Source organism: Enoplosus armatus, chromosome 21, assembly GCF_043641665.1.
Source record: "Enoplosus armatus isolate fEnoArm2 chromosome 21, fEnoArm2.hap1, whole genome shotgun sequence".
NCBI lineage: Eukaryota > Metazoa > Chordata > Actinopteri > Centrarchiformes > Enoplosidae > Enoplosus > Enoplosus armatus.
The window spans coordinates 8,088,869-8,104,598 of record NC_092200.1 but is presented as its reverse complement, the minus strand read 5'-3'; the positions used below and the strand labels follow the sequence as shown (position 1 = coordinate 8,104,598).

General features: G+C 43.2%; 1 protein-coding gene across 3 annotated transcripts in view; it reads right to left on the bottom strand.

Annotated features, from left to right (window-relative positions):
• The window catches only part of LOC139304104 (sickle tail protein homolog), a 42,976-nt gene that overhangs the window by 6,438 nt on the left and 20,808 nt on the right, over window positions 1–15,730 (bottom strand). For all 3 annotated transcript variants that reach the window (XM_070927949.1, XM_070927947.1, XM_070927948.1), the window contains exons 4-16: window positions 15,517–15,610; window positions 10,374–11,191; window positions 8,751–8,855; window positions 8,150–8,199; window positions 6,177–6,316; window positions 5,889–6,064; window positions 3,635–3,765; window positions 2,989–3,136; window positions 1,867–2,365; window positions 1,466–1,664; window positions 1,043–1,332; window positions 639–794; window positions 205–327 (exon numbers count right to left, since the gene is read on the bottom strand). In XM_070927949.1, coding sequence (XP_070784050.1) covers window positions 205–327; window positions 639–794; window positions 1,043–1,332; window positions 1,466–1,664; window positions 1,867–2,365; window positions 2,989–3,136; window positions 3,635–3,765; window positions 5,889–6,064; window positions 6,177–6,316; window positions 8,150–8,199; window positions 8,751–8,855; window positions 10,374–11,191; window positions 15,517–15,610 — 2,929 coding nt within the window. The remainder of the gene's footprint in view (window positions 1–204; window positions 328–638; window positions 795–1,042; window positions 1,333–1,465; window positions 1,665–1,866; window positions 2,366–2,988; window positions 3,137–3,634; window positions 3,766–5,888; window positions 6,065–6,176; window positions 6,317–8,149; window positions 8,200–8,750; window positions 8,856–10,373; window positions 11,192–15,516; window positions 15,611–15,730) is intronic.

Below are 15,730 nucleotides of genomic sequence, written 5' to 3'. Positions count from 1 at the left end.
AGTGATATCCAGCAGAATCACAAGAGGGAAGGAAACTGAGGCAGCAAGGAAAGGAGCTTTTGGAGGCAGCTGTTACAGGTTTCTCTTGAGCCAAAGCAAGGGTGCAAAAGTTGTAGAAGGGTTAAGACACAGCCATCGATTGTATCAGACAGTTGGCAGAGGCAGGCAGTTAGCTGGGTAGCTGCACGGCGACTTATATTTTACCTTTTTCTCTTTAGGGGGCAATAAGGCCCCCGGTCTTAGTTCTCTGATTTGCGGTTCAATTCGAGTGCTGGTTTCTACCACATTTTTCACCCCTATATCTTTAACTGTGCACTTCTGGAAAACCTGAAGAGTGGAGAGAAGTGAAGGGGAAATGGGGACAAGGATTTTGAAGAGGGAAGAAGTTTGAGTATCTGCACCTTTGCCACAGCTGGAAAACCCCACACGTGACAAAGTTAGATTCAAAATCAAGGAGTTTGGCAGCTATCAGTGCTCATCCTTTGCCACTTCTGAGAAAGTCAACCACCATGGGAAGAAACGATAGGCAACCAGAAGAAATCAGAAAAATCCAGCGGATGTTACACCTATTGATTGTTTTTGTACACGTTTGAGGAAATGTGTGTGTGTGAGTGCTTGAGTGTACATATGCATCTAACCTGGAGCTCTGCCATGATCTTGTCGCCTTCATCCTCCTCTTCTCCTGCAACAGAAGCAGTGACGGGGGGAGGGGAGGCTGGCTTCGGCTTGGTCTCTGGTGCAACCTTGGTGGGCTTGGTTTGGGGAGTGGGAGATGGAGCGTCATCTTCACCCTCCTGTTAGAATTTATGGGAAGGAAATCATTTACTCATTACCTTTCCAAGCCATACAGCAAGACAATAACATTCAGATTCAACAAAAAGACAGGAGTTAGATGAGAAGATCAATACCACTCTGTCTGAGAAAAAAGAAAATGTATGCAACCAAAAATTGTGAATAGTTAGTTGTATTTTCTTCCCCTTTTCTTTTTTAAGTCTCAATAAGCTGCAGCTGCTGTTTGAACACAATTCCTATCCTGACTGACCTGAGCCGAGACAGACTCCTTCCTGCTGGTGTAGACCACCTCGCCAGACCGTGTGGTGGTCATGCCTGAGCTCGAGCTGGCGTAGGTCTTCCTTGGAGGAGGTGGCGGTGGGGACTTGCTGGACTTTTCGGACCCCTGCTTGGTAAAACTGTCAATGGGGGCTGGCCTGGTGGCAGTCTTGGAGGGTCTCTCCAGTGCAGGTTTGGCTGGTTTCTCCATCACAGGCTTTGGGAGTTTCTCAGGCCCCTTCTTGGCTGGTTTGTCTGAGTAAAGCTCCAACTGGGACTCTTCTGTCATGCAAAATAACAGAGATTAAGATATAAAGGAGAACATACTTTAAAATTAATTCACACAGCAATAAAATGAAAAAATACTTGAAGCCCATGTTTGTGTCTTAAAATTACATTGGTGTTAGATTTGTACCTGATGGTGACTCCACAGGGTTGTGGATTTCTGCTTGTTCTCCAGTGGCAGCAGCGGGCAGTGCTGGGTTCTCTTCCACCCCTAGACTGGGAATGCCTTTCATCATGTTGGCCTGGGCCTCCTGGAGGATCTTCTCAAACTCTTTTCCATCATAATGACCCATGTTTTGCCTCCTCTCTTCCCACTCCTTCTCTGCTGCCTACAGGGTCAAAAGAAGAGAAGAGAGAGAGAGGAGGTTCCCAACAGGTTCTCTCATTCTGAAAAAACTAACTACAGGAGTCTTAAAAATAAAATAAACAAAATAATGCCATTCAGAGCTGAGGATGCTAATGAGAGCAATTGAATATCACCACAGCTTTTGTTGGATAAAAATAAATCAATTGGAAGGTGACTAAGCATACCTCTATGGACATAGCTCTGTTTTTGCTCTTGTCCTGACTGTTCTGGAGCTCCTCTATGACAAGACCCTGGTTGCCAGTGCCATTGCCATTATTCACTGGGTTCCCGTGTGTCTTCTTATGACGGGTGGGACTCGGTGGATCTGAGCCTGCCCCCTTGGGAGATTCCCGGCCCTGACTCTTGCCCGGGTTGGGACTGGGGATGTGAAAGGGGCTGGGGGTGAGCGGTGGACTGGGCTGAGCTGTCAAGGCTGCAGACTGCTGGGACTGCTGGATTTGGACCGGGGCGCTCTGGACATGATGGATGACCACCGGAGAGGAAGGCATCACCTCTGATCTGAGGGTGGAGCTCTGGGGCTCCAACGGGGGTGATGAGGAGCCAGACTGGACCGGTGCTGGGGGAGGTTCTGCAGGGGCTTCTGCTGCTACTGCCAAAGGGCTGTTGTCCACTGGGACATGAGCTGAAGGATTGGGTCCTTTCTGATGGCCCTCAGAAGCACATCTGCAGAGAGGAGGGACACAGTATGTCATACAAACCATGTAGAAAACACTGGTAAAAAACCATCAAATGTTTTTTCTTGCTCAACAGCAATCAAAATTTGTATTTATGGTCTTTTTGATTTGTCATCCAGATTGAAAAAACAAACATCAAACCCTATAATGAAGTCGACAAATAAAAAAAAACACCACCAAAAGCTATGGTGCAATGTCTTGTGGTTTGGCCACTGGGTATGTTGCGGGTAAGAGGTAAGAAAGTCATGAAGGGAGAGCGAGAGAAAAATCGAGAGTGAATTTGGTATCTGTGACATATTAAAATGGAAATGAGGCGCTGCCGTGTCCACCAAATTAATTCACTTATCGGTTCAGTGAAGGTGATGGAAGTAAATCAAGCTGGACGCCACACTCCTCTGTCCACACGGAATGATCTCTTTGATGGGTTGAAGGCAGCCTTGCCAGTATAATCAAATAGTACAATCTCCCACATCACACACCCCTGTGAGAAGCTCTGCAGAGTGCTTTTTGTTCTCATCTTCAATTCTCTCTCTCAGCCCCCATACCCCAGCAACTCTTCTCCTGATCCCTACTTTATCTCCACTGACATTTTTTTCTCCGTCTTTGCTCTACCTTCTCAGACCGCTGAGTGTGTCAGTCAGGCTCTTGACCCTTTTCAGCATGCTGTCCAGTTTATGAGGCTCCTCCTTCAAAAACTTGACAGCTTCCACTTCCACCCTGAGCACAGCCCGCATTCTGGTTTGTAGGGCCGGGAACTCTCCTGAGCAAACAGAGAAACATGCACACATTTTGTAATCAGCTATTGTTTTAGAATATTTCTGACCAATCTCAATTTTTTAACGTCTGATTCCACAAGTTTTATTTTGTAGCTGCTTGCATTGTTATTTCATGACACTACAACTCTTCAGAGAACCTCATATTAATAACGTTACAGGACCCAGCTCATTAAGGTGCTTTGACCCATCATAGATGTTCAATGGGATACATTACTACCTTTGAAAAAAGTTCATAGCCTCTGAGGAGCCATATCGGCTTATATTTGGCCAATATTTAACAAAAGACCAGTGCCAACCTGATATCAGTCTATTTCTCAAAAAAATAAGACAACTGCTTTATAATAATCACAGTACCAAACGCTTTCTTGTAGTTCACCTGTTTGTTTAATCACTGTAACTATAAATGCAACTAAAAACAGTTTGGAACAGAGGGTAACGCACAATATTGTTCCCAGTGGTGAGAATATTATCTGTTGTCTTACCTTTGAGCCCTGCCAGAGACTCTCCCACCTTCCTCAGAGTCACCGCTCCCTCCTCCACGTCCTTCAGGGTCACTACTCTGTGTGTCGCAGCTGAGTCTTTCTGCAGAGAGACTACATACTGCTCCAGCTCACTGCAGAGACAAACAAAATTGGCAACGGAAAGTACAAAGAATGTTAAGTGGGGTGAGAATCCAGTTTTCCTACAGCGATTGGAAGTATCTACGGTACAGTGTGTTCAAGAGCAGAAGTGAAAATGAATGGAAAGTCGTGATCATATGTTAATTTATAATATATGTATGTAGTTCTACTTTAGGGACTATTTGTTTCTGTTATATTAACATTTATCTACTTGTGCACAATTTGATTGAGAGAAAGACAGAAGAATAGACAGATTCTCACTCTACTATTAACATTTTATTTACTCTTTACAAACACTAGGGGGCAGGACACAATCATTCATCTTAAAGATCATACAGTGATACTGAATGGGCAAAGGTGAAAGCAGCCTTTGGGACATAATCCATAGAAACACATTATATCATCATATTTAAAATATGTGCAAGGATTGACACTGCCAATAAACATTTCCACTATGTAGTTCACTTTCCTGTCTGCATTCGATTGCTTAGTCTTGATTGGATTGGATCTCATCCCAAATCCACAAATGTTTACAGGCTGAAGGAGGGCTTATTGGTGAGAGAGCACTTCCTCGCATAGAAAACATATCACGCCGCTTCCCAGCCACCCCAGTGCCTTAGAAAAATGGCTACTCCGCAGGGAAATGTGCCGAATGATAACATTGTGTGCAGTGTTGGATTGCATGAGAGGGACTAAAACAGTGTTTCATTGTGGCCAGGTAACCTTGAGAAACACTCTTTTATAGAAAGAAAGGCAAGAAGGAGACAGTGTGTTAAATGCCCCGCTATGCCGAGGCCTGTTGGTAATAGGAATGATGATGGTAAATTCCAGCTGAGGACAAAGGAAACAGATTTTCCTTTTTTCATCAAGCCTCCGACAGACAAAAACAAATACAGTTTTTATACACCTCTGTGTCAGAGTATAAGAGGCCTTCACAGACACTCTAACAAAGCATTTAAGATAGAATTTGCTTGAGGAATCATCATGCGTTTTTCATTGTCTCTTTCTTATACTGTAACTGGCTGTTATCAACTGAAACTTATAGTGTGGGATCCCAAGCAGCACGTGACTTAAGATGACAACAGCCTGAAATACTGTAGGTGCTGAGATGAAAACCGACTTGCAAGGAAGTTAGTGGCACAGATATGTGGCTAGATAAATGCTCTATATTTTTACTCTGTGGAAGCTTTGTCACCATCATCAATACTGCCCACTGACAATGACAAACCATCCTATTTAAAACTCTTGGGACTCATTTGGTCTCTGGTGCAGTTTCCTTGCTTTTTCAAGTATTCCTGTCCTCGGATTACTAGCCAACTATTCCACATAGCACCAGTTTCATAATTTAAAGGACTTTGTAGTCACAGAGTTATAAGATGTTACACAATGTGCTATTATAGGTCATAATAGATTCACTTCTCTTGAGAGGGCAGTGGTTTTCACACCACATTCTGGTCCAAGCAGTCCTAATTACCAAGCCTTATTTAAAGCGCCAGCAGCCGTGTTTTGCTGACTCACAACTGGCTGGATACCAAGGGTAACAGAGAGCTTAATCCACTGACTTTCGCCTGCTCCCCGTCTCCGTGAGCTGCTATCATTGTGTTTATTGGAGCATATGTTCAGCACTGTGTAGCAAGACAACACTGTTTGACCTTGCCTGTAAACATCCAAATAGAAAGGATTCAATTACTGCTCCCTGTTGGCAAGATGAGGCAGGTGAATTCAAATAAGAGCAGGGTAGTGAGAAGATACTCCACAGTCGGGTCCATTGTTCGAGTCTGCTGTCTCCTAGAGGCAGGCACTGCTTGCCTGTATAAACCTGTGGGCTGTAATTTGGAGGGCGTTGGCTTGTCAAAGAGTTTAGGAGTGAATAGCGTAGGTGAGCTGATAAAAATGAAGCCTTTTGGGGATTTCCTATCAATGGAGGCACCTTGACTGGAACCGCAAGGGTGTGTACTAAATCATCTCTAATACTTGTGCAAGACTTTCATGAAAGGAATAAAAAGTCCTAACAATAAACATCCAGTAATGAATGCAAACAACTGAATCGGTCCATGTTAGGCTATATAATACACAAAAACAGGGAAGTAAATGAGTGAATTTTGAGCCACTTTACCTGAGTTGTGTGAGGACACGCTCCTCCAGACCCAAGTACTTGTGCCTGTCTTCTTCTACCAAAGTTCTCTGCCTCTGGACAGGGTCCTCCAGACCCCGCATGGCCTCTGCAAGTTTAACACTGATCTCCTGCTCTGCCCGCTTCAGCTGGACTCGTAATGCCTCCTGGTTCTGGAGCTGCACACAGCAGGAATTCAATATTAGAGGACCCGAACTAGCAGACCAACATACAAAGCTGTAACAGATACTAACACACTCGAAATGAATTAAAAGGAGGAAGAGGTCTTGCCTGCAGCTGTCTCATCTGATGGAGTTGCATCCTGAGGTCAGAAACATTCTTCCTGAACTGCAGGAGGTTGACTTTGAGTGGAACTGAGCCCTTGTCTGATGGGGCCGCACTGCTCTTGGGAGCCAAGACTGGGGAACCACCTGTAACAGGGGGAATAAATCAAGTTATAGCTTGTTACTTGGAAAATGTTACCTAAATAATACATAAAACAGATTTATGTTAATTAATATGCACATGCTGAAACCGTAAGAACACTTGGAAGACAGCATACAGTATAATTGCTCTTGTCATTACACTACAGTAGTAATTACACTTAAAATCATTTAAAAGGCACATAAAAGTACAAATATAGTCCCTTCAAGGGAGCAGACAGAGTTGTTCTTATCCAAACCCATCCTGTCTGACTTTACTCGACAAATTACTGGTTAGATTGTACATGTCTGCAAACACATTTTCTCTGGCAACACACTGGTCTGACTTAATGTTCCTAATGTTTAGTAATGATTGCCTGAACTCTCTGTGGCTGTCTTTTCCCCTCCACAACAAGCACAGATATACTGGAAGTCATATTGGCTGCACCTCTGAAATGTCTGTCAACTGATTTCAATATTTCAGTCACCGCGAGAGACGGAGAAGAGGTTGAAACCATGGAAACCAAGGGAGGCAATATTTGTGAGTCCCTAAATGGCCAACAACATTAATATTTTATTTTCAATCCTTTCAAAAACTCCAGCATGAGTTTTGACTCTAATGACCTTAATATCAGTTAATAAATGTACCCAATCAATGTTTGTGTTGATTTGAAGACTTCAACATTTAACGGTTGGAGAGAAGAAGAGGAACAAGCTTTAACAGTTTTCTTAGGGACATTTTTTGTGTTGAAAGTAGATCCATGATCTGAAAAGACATGTTTGTGTTGAATTTTCTTTATTTAATTTTCAATGCTGTGAGCACCACAAATGAAATTGCATTCCCCTCTATTGTATTGGCTTTGAGGCAGAAATCCCAAAGACGAATATCTCAAAACGTGGGCAAAATAAAACCAAAACTATGTGCTTGGCTAGGTAGAAGTGAGTGGTAAAATATTTGTTCTGTAATTTGGGAGAACCAATCCTTTAGCCTCAGAAATATGGAGGTCCATTAAACAAAGTAGTGTCCCTGCCCGGGAGTTACACAATAGGTCAGGAAATGCACTCTAAGCTCCCTTGACGCAGAGTAAAAGAACAAACTCTTGTCTTCATAATCCCCAAACTCTATTCCTTACACACCACTACCTGACAGCTGGCTAGACCTGTAGTACAGGTTACAATGTACACTGCTGGTTGTGTTTTGGGCCTTGGACAATGTCCATCAAACGTGCAGGTTGAGTGGTGACAATGAAGACGCATTTGAGATATGGAAGAAAAAGTGCCACTGATGTAGAATTTGTTTGATGTAGAGACAGTCTGGCCCTCACTGTAACTTTTCTGATGTTTTGGAGAGTCACTCAAGCTCAACATAACAAGTGAATCCCTCTGAAAGCTACATGTCTCACGAGACATGAGATTAGCTCTCAAGACACATGACTAGCATTGTGTTTTCTCTCTGCCACTGGTGAGGTTGCAGTTCTTTTTTTATCAAACCAAGATCTTGCCACAGACCGCTGCAGAGCTGAGATTGAATCGCTGAATCATCTTGGCAGGCTTGAGAAGTAATAGCGTCTTGTTTTAAGTAGTGCTTTGAGGAGCTTGCGTTAGCTCTGCTGGCTCTCGTCTCTTATCTCCTATTAAACTGAATGTACTGGGGAAAGGGTTGTAAGGAAATATGAACCGATGACAAGCAAAGAAGCCTGACTTTGTTTTCCCTCCCTTCTGCTCTGCTCATTGCAGACTGTTGATTGACACTGATGTGTGGGCTTGTCTGCACAAGACATTATGGTGCTAAAACTCTGACTAAAAAGTCATGAAATGGAACAGAATAACTGTGATACTAACCTGAGCTATGTGCACTGTGGGCTGGAGATGATGTCTTCGGCGGTCTCTCACTGCAGCCAGAGAAAAATTCATAAGAGCAGGATTTTGATTGTAAAAAAACAGTATTTTTGGGCACTTAAGATTTATAGGTCAGTATTAGTAAGAACAAACACACTACAACAAAGTGTGATGGAAAAGACTGACAAACCAGAGAGGTTAAAATGATGTTAATGATGTTCACAAGCTTCATCAGTGTTCAACAAAGCATAGAAACATACAAATTCACTGCAGTCACAGACCTTTTAGACTAAACTGTCAAGCAAACATTAACACAAGGTCTCCACAGAGAAGATCGAAATGCAAAGAGTTGAAATGCAGCCAGATATACCATACATAGTGGCCATTTATCTGCAAATGGCTTCAATGTCAGATTCACAGTCAAACCTATTTCCTCTTCACCAGATGCCATTTAACTTGAAGTGGTTTTTCATTTAAAGTGTTTGATATGGCCATTTTAGAAGGGATACTTTATCTCTTCCCACTCTGGCTGAATAGCCAGGCTTTTCATTTGAAACTCCATTTCCCCTGATGCCTCACTCTGTCCTATACTGTGATTGCTTACCTTAGAGGCTCCTTGATGCCACTAGTGTTTGGCCCCTTTAAAAGTGCATGCTGAACAAGACCAGTCAAGCTGGCAATCTGTTGCTCCATAGCCTTCATTCGCACTCTGCAGAAACATCAGAAAATTCTACTTTCAACACGGAGGCCTATTGAATATTACAGCTGCCACTAGAGCAAATATTAGCTCAGAATGAGGGCTGTAACACAATAATCAATTGTTTTTAATTACCTGATCATGAATCTCTTTGTTATTTCATGGGATTACATGTTGGAGATTTCTTTGCAATTGATTTGCTATTATGTCCTCAGTAAATATTGACTCCGGTCAAATAAATAGTTTCTGAATTACAACAGTGCAACAGCACTTGACTCAGTCTTTTCACAAAAAGAAAAAGCTTGAGTCCAAATGGAGTAAACAAGATGGACGACTCAAGACAAGAAAAGAACCCTAAGGTCGACACAGAGGGTGTCATATTTTTTAAATAAAACAAGAGTGTGTCCCAAGTGGTGGTTGCTCAGAAGATTCAAAAATTACACTGCCTGAAGAAAGCCAGACACCAGAAGGGTGTACACTGAGATTGCTTGGTAAGCCTAGAGGTTGGAAAAGGGAACTTTTGTTTTCAGATGTCATTTATCTTGAGGAAGGATATGGGGCCAGCTGAGGACACGGGGGGGGGGGGGGGTCTATTGTGCTACAGACAATAGACCTATGTGAACACTACAATGCCTAACCTCAGCGTCATACAGCATATTTCACATGAATAAATTCTATGACAGCTAAAGAGCAATATGTGTTGGGACTATGTTTATTTTGAGTTCAGTACAGTACTTTCCCATTCAAATTCCTACACTCGTTTCCAAAATTCCCAGGGCATTTCTAATGGGGGTTTTGGTGCTACCCAGGTGGTCCAGCCTGATCTGTTTGACTGATTGGGCCATTTCAAATACTTATTCAACCTGGTCAGTGTTTTCTTTGGTTTTCCTAGGTACGCATATAGCCTTTGTAACCTCCCCTTTAATGAAAGCACGTTTGCCTGGCTAAGTGGCAAGCATCCCTCTTGCTCTCTTTCTATGTTTATGTGCTCTCAGTCAGAGTGGACAAAGCTAACACCAGGTACCAAAATGTCTGCTGGATTATCAAAACTGAATAGACTCTACGGAGGGATTGTTGTTAGAGTCACAGAGTAATGGAAAAATATACAGTGGGTTAATGGGGTCTCCAGATACTATCCTGTTTCAGTGGTGGTAGCTATGTCTGGGTCTACGCACTCCATTATAACCAACACTGTAAGCTCCAAAGTTTGAATAGGGACTGTGAAAACAATGGTCAAATAAGCAGAACTGGTTGTATACACAAACCACACTGATGCATAATCATGTGCATTAGTCTGCTGCTCTTAATGTGCAGATGTTGACACTCAAGACAGTGAGAGGGCAGGTTATATTCTTGCCTTCAGTCATGGATGATGAAACAGAGTCAGAGCCAGGGATTGAAAACCAGCAGCTCATGGTTAGGGTGAAACTGGGATGCAGAGTTAGTCCATGCTCCCATGCGATGTCTGAATCCTGATTTTAACAATTCCACCAGCCCCCTGTCTGTAACGCTCGGTCCCCTGGTGCTTACCGTGTCTGATGGTCATTTGCAGGTGGGATGGGCCCCTGGAGGTGACCCTGGAGGTCTGCAACTACAGGTGATCCCATGTTGCTCCGGGGCTTGGTCCCTGTCACTTCCTCCTTCCTGAAGGACTGACGCACAGGTGAGCTTCTCTCCATGGGAACACCATGAGGTGGCCCGCCATGAGGAGGCCCGCCATGAGGAGGCCCGCCATGGATGTCAATCATCCGTACCTCAGCCATCCGGTGTGGGGATGGGGGAGGAGTCTTGGAGCCCAAAGTAGGCAGCTGGCTGTTTCTGGACTTCTGCCTGTACAGAGAGGGGTGATCCATAGTGTCCGAGGGGCTGGGCCCGCCGTAAGAGCTTGTGGAGCGGATGGAAGCACGGTGAAATCCCCCCATGCCATGATCTGGACCATCAAGCCCAGGGTTGGGGTGTGGTCCATGGGCAGGGGCCATGCCCATTCTTCCGTCTTGGAGCAAGTATGGGTCTGCATACAACCCCTCATTTCCCCTGGCTAGACTGTGGCTTTTAACACCCATGTCCTCATCTGGCTTGACATCCCGTCTCTCCAGAATGGCGCTGGGACAGGGTGAGATGGAGCGGGCCGGAGGGTTGGCATTAGACAGTCGGTCCCTTGGGATAGTAGCGCTGCCAGGTATAGAGCCCTGCCGTGGGCCAAATGGGATTCTGGAGGGGGATGGGGGCATGGAGTGGGGAGCTGGGGGTAGTGCTCCCTGCATGTGGTGGTGTGGTGGGGGACCCATGGGGGGCTGTCTCAGAGGGTGCGGGCCATCACGACTGGCATGCACCATCTCGCTGTGCATCTGGTAAAGCACAAAGGCATATATACATGTTATCATACACTGACAGACATAAAAACTGGATTTGTTATTACTTTAAATAATGCAGAAATCAAGCAAAATATCCCTCAATTTAAGGATTGTTCAATAAACCAGACTGCATATTTCTGCCCACTTCAGCTTCAGCTACTGTTTATTTTGTATATATCCTGGATTTCTGGACTGAAGTTGCCCTTGAAACAAAAACATCCATCTAACTCAGTTTACACTGTTGTTTTTCAAAGAAAATAGACTGTCAGCAATTCTTCCAGAGGCAGAAAATAGTTACTTGCAAGGCTACTAACCCCGGGTACACAGTACAGCATTTGATTCAAAGTCCTGGTTATACCCACAGGCTTCTATAAAACTATATTACAATACATGAACACAAGATTATTTCTTTGGATGGAAAGTCTGTAGTCTGTAGTTTTTAATAAAGGTGAGTTGATTTACTTTTTTCTTTTCTTTTTTTAAACAGTCAGCTAATCTGAGTCACTGTTCTTCATCCTGACCACCCATTAAAGGACCCTTGAGGCTAATGTACAATAAACCTAACCTCATTTAACTAGCGTGGCTTTCTGGGTTAAGTGAAAAATATGAGCGCTCAGGCTGTATGTGGTAAAACTACAAACTCAGAGGTGAAAGTGTTACAGATACACAGTAGAAGTAAAAGGAAATATGGTTAATGTGGTGAGTCGCCTGCTGTGTTAAGTATGACAAGTTTCACCACAAATGTAAACAATTTTCTTATCATATTTTATTGCAGTTAGCTTTGTCTAATCTTTGCATCACTTCCTCTTCTTCTATTGACGGCTACTTAAAGCAAGACTACGATTTTAAAGAAGAAATAACACATTCTTCCTTTTACAAATGAAATGTTTAACTCATAAGCAGCTGACAAACCTTGTATCCATTTAACGTACTTAGAGATTTTGCTGCTACGGTAGCTTGTGGTGGCTAGCTAACGTTAGCTTAGTTAACGTTAACTTTAGATGTGTGATGTGCTGGGTATGATAACACTGTGCCGAGGAGTGTCACATGCAGGGCTATGAATCTATTCCATCTTTCTTCCTGTCTAACTCTCTATTCCTGTCAAACAAACAAGCTATTGTTCCCTCAAGGTATGACTCATGGGTTACACCTACATAAGAAGACAAGTCAAAACCTAATGCAAAGTTTCAAAAACTTCAGGTACAGTTTTTGACACTTGTGCTTTTTAAGTGTTGTCTTTATTTATGTTTTCCCCCAGTGCTGATACAGATTAATACAGTGAAGAGAACAATAAAGTGGGTGTGACATGTGGGTGTGTGAAATAGGTGTGTTTGTGTGTATGAACTGGAAAACAGCAACTGTTCAAAGTGTACAGTAACAAAGAGCTCAGGCTTGGCTGTGAAAACAAAGGACACAAAGAAAGAAACGTGCTGGCAGTGAAAGCACACACAGCTCATAAATATGGCAGCAACAAGTCTGACCAAACAACGAAACACATAATAGGAAATCTAACAAGCCCAGAGCCACTGCAAACCATCATGAAACCCTAATGGCATTCACTATCCAAGGTGCCTACACACAATAAAAGAAAAGTTGCCCTCTTGTGCAGGAATTTCTCTGGAGCGCTAAATAACATCTCTGACTGCTTTTTCCAATTCCAGCACAGCCTCAGAAGAACAATTTGGGCCAAAAAGGCATCGTTTGTCAATCCCAAACAGATGTTACATGGTCCTTAAAATACACTGACTTTCTGTACAACATGCTAATAAATGACTGCTTTAAGACAAAACAGAGGAGTAAAAGCTTGAAAAATAAACATGTGAGCGACCATGTCAGGCACACAAGAGCCGTGTTGAGAAACATTTGGTTTGAGTTTGACTCTTGTCTCTAGTTTCTACCGTGCTCTTAAGCTTCCAATAATGAGGGCAGCATGTCTGGTAGGAGCGCACAAAGTTACCTCGGTCTCTCGCCGTGCTGGAGATGGAGAGGGCTCCTAAACTGATTCACAAACTGCAGAGCCTCAGAGGCAGCCAAGCTAAACAGATAAAGAGGAGCTGGTGCTGCTGATGTTCATTCAGAAGTGTGTCGACATTTAAGTAGCTGGCTCTATGGCGGGATGTACTATGCCGCTGTGTGCATTATAAAGAAGATAGGAGCTTGCTGACAAGACAAACATTACATTTTTAATTTTTTAATAAATACCAAAATTCAATGGATTGCCTTAAAGGGAACAGAGGTTGGCCAATAACTGAACCTCTGTTTACAAAACATTTCCTCCAGCTATGTGTACATAACATCACTCCTGACCGCCACTATTGACTATTCTATGAATACAAAGCACTGCTTTGGGCACAATCCCTTTCTTAAGTACAGGTTAATATTTCAAAATATTTGCCGCGTTTTCATTCGATGAAACATGGCAAAAGAGATGCTTCAAATGCAAGAAATTATCTCTTTATTCTAACTGTCTGCCGCATATTATGCTTATCAAGTTACTTATCAGTTACTGTGTAAATCTGTCCACCTTAAATCAATTACTGACAGACAAGGTATTTGTTTTCATAACCACAGACAGCTCTATTTGGCCAGAAAGCTTCAATCAATAACAGAAGTAACTGCAGATGATACTTTAAATCTGATCTGAGACCTGGCATTCCTGCAAGACAAGAGGACACACTCAATAGCCCAAACAGATGTGAAGTACACGCACCCCCTCTCCCCGAAAAAGTGTTTGAACAGGTGTACAGCTCATTAGGTTGTAGTATTTGCCCTTTTTCTTTGAGTCCCAGGGTTTCTATATCATTATTAAAAGAGGTTGCCAAGAGAAAAAACTAAAAACTAGAAAGACTTTGTTTCTCTCGGGCATTCTTTAAAAGGTAAACTAAACAAACAAAACAATTTCCGTGCTTGTTTTTTGCTTTACAGCTGCTAAGAGTTTACAATGTCTGTGTTTGTGTGTGTCTGAGTGTTAAAATCTGCCAATATGTTTGTGGGTAAAGGGCAGCTTGCCACAAGTTTTTGGATTTGTACATTTTTGGATTAATGCAACAAATTTCTTTCAACTAATTTCTTTCGGATGTCCTGTCCTGTGCCATTCACCAACCCGGCCTCCACACCCCATAACCATGTCCAAGCTTCGTATCTGTGTCAATTGCTGCTTGGTTAAACATTGACAACAATCTTCTTCAGCATATCTCTACGTCACGATAGATTTCACAATGTTTGCACAAGAGCCCTTGTTAAGTTGCCTTGCTTCTTTCTGCTGAATGCATTTCACTTCATCCAGAACAAGTTATATTTTCATATATTATATATATATTATATATCAATCCTGCTGGTTCAGCAAGTGCCAGAGTTGTTAAATAGGCAATTCTGTAAAAAAAATGAACAAAAAAGGATGAGTAAAACTGCTCCACGCAATTAATGTCCTTCTGCTGTTGCCAGTTTACAACCTTTCCTGTTTGCACTATTAAATTCCCACTTCACTTTTTCAGTTTTATCTTTTTTTGCCATCTTTTTTTTCTCAAATGTCTTTTGTTCGCTTCCCCTTGAAGGACCCCGTCACAGAGAGCCAGCCGAAGCAACCTCGCCTGTCAGCAGCAGAGAATGAAAAGAGTTTCTGCAGCACCTCAAAATCATCATGCCATCTGAACCAAGACCTCTTAAACCATCATCATGTTTGCCTCATCATTCCTATAAACTTCTAAAAAGTTCCTATCAATTTCACTTTACACTTATGTGACACATACAGTATGCGGCAATGGGATTATGGCTGAGGTTAATGTAATTTTTGCAGTATCACAATGGTGCTGCAACGCCGCCTGGAAATCTGCAGCAGGCAGAGACGAGCAGTGGGTTAGATAAAGGGTCAGGTGGATTAGAGAGGTGGATTTGAGGAGAAACATTTGAGGAAACGGCTCTTTGGGGCTTTAGTTTTGTTACATCAGCAGGAAACAAAAATGCTGGAATCAGAACAAGAGAAAGAGATTAGAGCTGATGTTGGGGGAAGAATGAACAAGGAAAATGGTCCTGAGATTTGAGTTCAATTGTCCCTTAAGCAAGCTGCACCAGAGCGTACAGGCGAGGCCCAATCTCAGGCCCCTGGGAGAACAATATGAGACCCCCTCTAAACAGATTAAGAAGAGGCAGGGGGACATTCCTTCCCTTAACTGCAAACAGGACGTAAGAATGAGAAGAATTGGAGGGCTGGGCTTACTATTCTGTCTACAGCAGGTCTGGTTGTCTCCTTGCAGCTACTGCTGTTAACAAGACAATCATTTCCACTGCTGTGTTAGCATCTGTGTCAGTTAAGTACTCACCCTGGCATCGCCGTTGGCAGGTCTTGGCCCATGGCTGAACGCTTGTGCTGGGTCTTTGTGGTAGACCTTCAGGCAGGAGTGATCTGTGATGTTCCTGTAGGGGGAAGAAGTGTCCCTTGGTAAAAAGGCAGCCCACATGTCACCGTCAGACAGCGGCCGATCCTGCCACTGCCTGGATCTTCTAAGCAGCCCTGCCAAGGGCACATACCCTGAC